Raw genomic sequence first — 7,418 nt, 5'->3', positions numbered from 1 at the left:
TGCTCAGATTACTTCCCCAAAGCAGCTGAATTTCTTCTCCCCTGGGCCCCAGGCAGGACGTGGCCACTGGGTTCACGTTCAGCCCTAGTGAGGGCAGCACCTCAACACCACACATGTGTGAGCACCAAGCTGCAACAAGTTTTTATCTTGATATCTTCCAGAACTGGGGCTCTCACCAGCCACAAATGGTCCCTGCCCTTTCTGTCAGAGAAGGCTTGAAGTCAGCAGCTTCCTTCATGCAATATGAGAAATGCAGTCCACCACTAAATCATGCCAGGACTGATGTCTGGCCCCTCTGACTGCCTTTCCCACTCCTCCTGTCATCTTGATACTTTCCTGTGCTTTGTGTACGCTCATTCAGAGCAGCGAAAAGGGGCCTGAAAGCAGACAACCGTGGTTTCGTGCTTATTCATCATCACATGTATTCTGCAAGCTGTGGTATGTGTTATGTCGTGGCGTTTCTGCAGCTAGAAAGGCCACTTTCTTTTCCTGGAAGAAGCTTTTGGCACTTCTCACGGAGTTTCCTGGGGTAGCTGAGCACAGCCACAGGCATGGAGAGGCTGGAACCCCCGCAATGGGGGGCTCAGCAGCGGTACCCCCACACAGCAGGCATGAGGGATGGGGTGCAGGTAGAAGTGATGCCTGGCCAGATTAAAGGCTCGAGTGTGGGATGTCTCCTGAGTCATACAGAGGCACAGGCACCCCTGTACTTGTAACCCCTCCAGCGGCTTGGCCCAGCTCCTCACCCATAACCATCTCTGGGGCTCAGCCCTGACTCCTCACCTACAGACCCTACAGGGGCTCAACTCCAGCTCTTGACCCTGTATCCCCCTCCAGAGACTCAGCCCCTCTCCTCTACCCTGCACCCCCCACAAGACACTCAGACCTGGCTTCTTAGCTACAACCCCCCCAAAGAGGCTCAGCTCCCTGCCCTGCACCCCCTGTCCTCCAGGGACCCAACCATGCTCCCCTTACCCAAACTCTCCCCTCTACGCTATAACCCGCCCCTCGAGGAACTCAGCTATGGCCCCCTTACCCATAAGCCCACGCCCAGGGACTCAGCCCCCACTCTCTACCATGTACTGCTGCCCCCCCAAGACACTCAGCCCTGGCCCCTTACTTGCAGTCCCCCAAAAGTCTCATCTCCAGCTTCCTGCTCTCTAACCCCTCCGTCAGCGATTCAGCCCCCGTTCTCTGCCCTATACACGCCGCCCCTGCAAGACACTCAGCCCGGGCCCCTTACTTGCAGCCCCCTAAGGGGCCCGGCTCCAGCTTCCTGCCCTGTAACCCCCCCGCAAAGGGACTCAGCCCTTAGCCCCTCACTCGTAACCCCTCCGGGACTGAGTCCCTGTCCTCCATCCCACAATCCTCCCTGCCCAGGGACCCGTAACTCCCCCGGGACTCAACCCTGACCCCCTTCTCTTCCCCTCTCCCGGGGTTTTCCGCCGGCCCGCAGCCCCAGCTCTCCCTGGGGACCGGCGCATCCCCCTGCCCCGCAATCACCCTCCGCCATCCCGAGGGGGGTGGGGGCAGGCAGCGGGAAGGGGCCGCCCCAGGGGCCGTACCCGGTCGTTCCGCACCGCCTCTCCCCTCCTTCCCCCCGTCCCTCCCTCCGCCGCCGCGGGCCGCCCGCCCCGCCGGGCCAGTCGCCGCCGGCAGCCGCGGCGCAGCCCCGGTGCGTTCACCCCGGTGCGTTCACCCCGGTGCCGATGCGGGACGCCCCATCCCGGTGACCGGATTATCCCGATGGAGACGGAAGGTTACAAATGCCGTAACAGCCGGTACATCGAGAGCGGGCAGTCGGCGGTGCCCGGGTCGGTGTTATTCGCTGCCGGCTTGTTGGGCAACGTGTTGGCGCTTCTGCTGCTGGGCCAGCACCGGCGGAGGTCGCGGTCGCCCGGTGGTCGCCCACCGCGGGTCTCCGCTTTCTACGTGCTGGTGAGCGGGCTGGCCGTCACCGACCTGCTGGGCAAGTGCCTGCTCAGCCCCATCGTGCTGGCTGCCTACGCCTACAACCGCAGCCTCAGTGAACTGGGACCCAGTGGGCGCAGCGAGGGTGAACCGGGTGTCCTCTGCCAGCTCTTCGCCTTCTTCATGGCCTTCTTTGGGCTGGCCCCCACCTTGCTGCTGCTAGCCATGGCTCTGGAGTGTTGGCTTTCCCTTGGACATCCTTATTTCTACCGACGGCATCTCACCCGGCGGTTGGGTGCGATGTTGGGGCCCGTGGCAGCGGGGCTCTGCGCCCTTTTTTGCGCCCTGCCGCTGCTGGGTTTTGGGGTGCCCATGCAATATTGCCCTGGGACGTGGTGCTTCATCCGCATGGCCGGCGGTGGACCGCGCCAGCTTGGCTTCCCCGTCCTCTATGCCAGCCTAATGGGCCTGTTGGTGTTGGCCATCGGCGCCTGCAACGTGAGCAGCATGCGGCACCTCTACGGCATGGCCCGGCGGCAGCCCCGCCGCGGCCCCCCCGCCACTGCCACCCCGCACATGGAGGAGTTTGACCACCTCGTCCTGCTGGGACTCATGACTGTCCTCTTCACCATCTGCTCCCTGCCGCTCATCGTGAGTAACCCCACCAGCCCCCTCCCCCAGAACAGCCCCTTGCACTGTCCCCCTGTACCCAAAAGTTCATGTAGTTGCCTTGCCACGGCCAAATATCCACCACCCCATCCCTGGGGGTCAGTTCTTGCATTAACTCCCCTGGAAAATAATCTCTCTCCCTGCCATCTCCTCCCACAGGGGCTGGATTGTTACTTTGCCGCCCCAGAGTAGTCCCTCACCTTGCCCATGGGGCTCAGGTCATTGCCTAAAGCCCCTTGGAGTAACACTCCCTCCAGCACCACTCAGGCTGGGAAGGGGGACATCAGGTTGTTGGTTTTGCCCTTTGGAATAAACTCTGGCATCACCACCTGCTCCTGGGGGCTTTGCCCCCGCTCTGAACACTGCCCAGGCTGTCAGCAGGGTTCATGTTGTTGCCTAAACCCCCTTGGAATAACGCCCCCGTCACCACCACTCTGTCCTGGGGGGTCAGATTGTTGCTTTGGCCCATTAGAATAAACCCTGGCACTATCACCCACTCCAGGAGCTGTCGGGGGGGGCTCATTGTTTTAGTCCCTCCTGAATCCCCACTACTACAGCCCCGTCTCTGAGTGTCACATTATTGCTTTAACCCCCTTGGAATAACCCCCCCGTCCCCAGCACCACCATTCCGTTCTGGGAGGTTGCCCCCCTTGAGTATCTGCAACCAGCACCACACCTCTTGCGGTTGTTTTATTGCTTTAATCCCCACAGAATAACATCACACCCCCCCCCCCCCCCGCCCCTCCATCACCACCGATCTGACCTAGACTTTCCAGGAAGGTAGTGTCATTACTTTTGTCCCCTGTGAGCGTCCCCCATCCTTTCTCAGGGGTCTGGTCATTGCTTTAACCCCCATGGAATAACCCCCAGCACCACCACCTTGTCCTGAGGGTGGGTTCATTGCTTTAAGCCCCATGGAATAACCCCCCCATCACCATCACTCTGTCCCAGAGGTGTTTGGGGGGGAATATCACATATTTACTTGGGTCCCCTCTGAATATCCTCCACCCCCTCTCAGGGATCTGGTTGTCACTTTAACCCCCATGGAATAACCCCAGCACCACCATCCTGTCCCAGGACAGGGGAGTTAATTCATTGCTTTAACTTTACTGGAATAACCCCCCATCACCCTCACCCTGTCCTGGGTAGGGTCATTGCGTTGCTCCCCCAAGAATACCCACCACAGCACTATCCCATTCCTAGGGTTTAGTTCATTGCTTAAACCTCCCCATCACCACCACTCTGTCCTAGAAGTGTTGAAGGGGTTGGGTAATCATTTTGGCCCCCTCTGAATATTCCCCATCACGTCCTAGGGCGTCTAGTTGTTTCTTTAAGCCCATTGGAATAACACCCCCCCCATCACCACCACCCTGTTCCTCTGGGGTTGTCCCAGAGATATTGGGGATGTCAGTTCATTGTTTTAACCCCTTGAAATAACTCTTCCCCCATGCCTGTTCCTAGGGAGGCTGGTTCACTGCATTAGACCCTTCAATAACCCCCGTATTCCCACTCCCTCCCTGTCCCACAGGTGCTGGATAGATCCAGATCCCTTTGAACCACGCTGGGTTTCCCAATCTGAGGGAAAAACTCCCTGAAATCCTCCCCCTTCTTCCCTAGGAGTGGGGGTCCCACTGGTGGGGTGGGAGTGGGAGACTCCCAGCATGACAGTGCCCTTGTTGCCCACCCCCCCAAGAAGTGCCCCATGTCCCAGGGTTGGATCTGCGGTGTCACCTCGCTGCCACCAACTGTGAGCAGAGCTGGTGCAGCAGTGGGGGTTGTCCCAAAATCAGGAGGGTATGGGTGCTGCCACTGCCCTAGGTGACAACGTCCACCACTACTCCCTGTCCCCTCTGTTACACTCTGGAGCTGTATCATGACACACCAGCAGCCCCAGTATGACTGGGCTCATACTGGTTTTGGAATAACCCCAGTGGTCCTCAAACAAGCAGGGCTTCAGGCTGGACCTGGAGGTGGAGGAAGGACCTTGACCCAGCTAGGGTCACCATCCAGCTCTGCTCCAACTGTGTTATCCAACGGACACCTGATCTGATACCCATCGCAGTGGGGGACAACCCAAACGGGATGTACCAGCCTCAAGGGATGCGCAGCACCCACCACTGCAGCCTGCAGAGATTGGATGTTCCCTTTACCCAGGAAAAATCCCAGTTCTGGGACCAAATCTTCAGCTCTAACCTCCTGGCCCCAAAGGGGACATGGTGTCCCTGTGCTACTGCAGTCACTGACCCATCCCCAACTCCCAGTTTTAGGGTCTGCAACCCACAACATGTCCTGATTCGATGCATACAGGTATTGGGGGTTAAAACTTCTTTTTGCTGTCCCCACGAGAATCTTTTTCCTCCCAGCTTTAACACTGCAGTGAGATCTTTTCTCATTTTTCCTTTCTTTATTTGTTCACCAGATCCGGGCGTACATGGGGGCTTTTGCTGCTGATTTCAACGAGAACGCTGACCTCAGTGCCCTGCGCTTTCTCTCTGTCAACTCCATCGTGGACCCCTGGGTTTTCATCATCTTCCGCACCTCTGTCTTCCGCATGTTCATCCGCAGGCTTTGCCGGAGGCTCCATTCCCGGAAAGCCACCCTTAAAGGACCGGTCCCTGGTGGGGACAACCAGTTTTGTCCCCCGGGATGGCGCAGGACAGACACCCCGCAGCTTGGTTTTCCCTGAGTGCGTGGGGTTGGCAGAAGCCAGCAGCTGCTGGTGAGGATGAGGAGCGAGTCTTCGGCCCCGGAGCATCCCAGGGCTGTTGCAGGAGGGGACGGTGTCCAACTCGCAATGAGGGGTGGGCACCAAGTGTTTTTGGCCCCTCCCCAGGCTGTGTTTCACCCCGGAGAGGAACCAGGTGTTGGTCCTGGGTGCCTGTGAATATTTCCGAGCAGCAGCACTTTGTGGAGCGTTTGGGGAGCACTCGGCCCCAGGAAAGCAAGAGGGTTTTGGTGTGTGGCTTCAGGGCAGCGGGGACGCACAGGGAGGAGAGATGTGTGTGTGCGTCCATAGAATAAAAGTGTTTGGGAGCCCTGCTCCATCGCCTCATCCTGTGCATGGGCCCCTTCCACGCCGAGGGGGGTTCTCCAGGGCTGGTTTGGGGTATCCCTGGCCTGGGCAAGGTGGGGTGTGAGGGAGATTTTGGAGTTGTGGAGACTCAGAAACTTGAGCAGCAGCTTATGACTGTGTTAAGGAGCCAAAGGGCACACAGGGTCCTTTGCCTGGATGCCCATTGTCCCTCCCCGGGATGTCCATCATCCCTCCCCTAACCCTCTATCCCTTGAGCAGGGCTGTGGATTCTCAGGAGCAATTTACTTTTCTCTCAAAAATTGATTCCTCCAGGCGCTAATGTTGCATTTGTGTTACTCAGATGGCTACCTGTCCTGCTGTAATTATTTTAATTTGGTGTCTGTGATGATCCGGAGCCTTATAAGAGCAGTAATTGAGAGAAAGCAGAGCCTGGGATGTATAACCTCGCGGCATAAGCATGCAAGCAAACCATCATTTTAATGAAAGATCCATTTCCCCTCAACCACACGTATTAAATAGATTTAATATCTGCCTCAAGTGACCATTTAGGCCAAAAAAATTATGATAACCAAAGTCTCCATCTGCTTAGTGTCCGTGAAGGAGACAGGGCAAATACTTCTCCTCCTCTATTTAGCTAAGCCTTGCAAGGTGTAGTCGTGTTCCTGCCAGTTCTCAAGCCATATTTACTCCTGGTGTCAAATGGATTCTGGTTTTTGAAGGAGGAAACTCATGCAAATCTATCTTGAGGCCTTTTGGAGGTGACCTGGTTGGGTTGGCTCTTTTTTTGACCTGCCAGGCTGTCCTGGCTGGAGAAAAGGGCAGACCTACCTTTTGGGATGTACTTGGGGGGACCTGCAAGCTCAGTGCCTCTCGTCGGTGTTTTGTAGGGAGAAAGAAAAGAAATGAGGCTTGGTTCGTGTACAGGTTTCATATTACTGGTGTGTTATTGACTTGGAAATGGCTCACGTGGGACTGCAGAGTCAACAGCACCCAGCCTGCATGGTGGCTTTCGCCAGACCTGTTTCACCATGGCAGAATGAAGGCCAGGTGAGATAATGGTTCTGCAAAGTCTTGCTGTTGTCCCCTCTGGCCATAGAAACATAGAACAGTTTGGGTTGAAGGGACCTTCCAAGCTCATCCAGTGCCACCCCTGCCATGAGCAGGGACATCTTCACCAGCTCAGGTTGCTCAGAGCCCTGTCCAGCCTGGCCTGGGATGTCTCCAGGGATGGTTCATCCACCACCTCTCTGGCCAACCTGGGCCAGGCTCTCACCACCATCAGTGAAAAAAAATTCTGGGATTTCCTCCACCATATGGATCCATACATCGCTCAGGACAAATGGACCAGGCATGGTCAGGCAGTGACATGAGCTGTGTGTGATCGGTGTGCGCCCAGGCTGAGACAGGTCATCATCTGCCCATGACCCTAACGAGGATTCACTCCTAGAGAGGTTCCTGCACCACAATGTGTGGATTTAGAGCCCAGGGCAACCATGCTCCATGGAAAGCAGTAATTGAATTAAAAATAAATAGGTTCTTTATTAAGGTGTGTGAATGCAGACTCCACCCGAGCCCCGAGATAATGTGCACACCACGGTGTCTGACCCATCCATGACTTTATCATCAGAGGGAAGAAATGGCTTGTGGGCTGCCGGGGTGACACCTCTGTCCCTGCACCATCCCCACTCCCTGGCTGGGTCTGTGCACGTCTCGGCAACCTTGGCACACTTGTCTGGGTTCTGCAGCGCTTTTAATCGACGTTGTGCCCTTCCTGCTGTCCTGCCTGCCCTGGGAGCAGACTTGG

General features: G+C 56.8%; 1 protein-coding gene across 1 annotated transcript; it reads left to right on the top strand.

The window, feature by feature from the left end:
• Positions 1-1,598: 1,598 nt before the first annotated feature.
• On the top strand, positions 1,599-7,159 carry LOC102094421 (prostaglandin D2 receptor). The gene is made up of 2 exons (XM_021292752.2): positions 1,599-2,562; positions 5,000-7,159. The coding sequence occupies exons 1-2, from the start codon at positions 1,747-1,749 to the stop codon at positions 5,264-5,266; spliced, it is 1,083 nt and encodes a 360-aa protein (XP_021148427.2). The 5' UTR covers positions 1,599-1,746; the 3' UTR covers positions 5,267-7,159.
• Positions 7,160-7,418: the final 259 nt, after the last annotated feature.

Source organism: Columba livia, chromosome 5, assembly GCF_036013475.1.
Source record: "Columba livia isolate bColLiv1 breed racing homer chromosome 5, bColLiv1.pat.W.v2, whole genome shotgun sequence".
Classification (NCBI taxonomy): Eukaryota; Metazoa; Chordata; class Aves; order Columbiformes; family Columbidae; genus Columba; species Columba livia.
Note: the sequence above shows the minus strand (reverse complement) of the source record. Positions and strands in the feature narration are given on the sequence as shown.

What these genes read in the sequence shown, in the direction of transcription:
- LOC102094421 (XM_021292752.2), top strand. Translation starts at nt 1,747, where the DNA reads ATGGAGACGGAAGGTTACAAATGCCGTAACAGCCGGTACATCGAGAGC. An exon ending in TCTGCTCCCTGCCGCTCATC is followed by an intron (nt 2,563 to 4,999) that starts GTGAGTAACCCC and finishes TTTGTTCACCAG; the next exon opens with ATCCGGGCGTACATGGGGGC.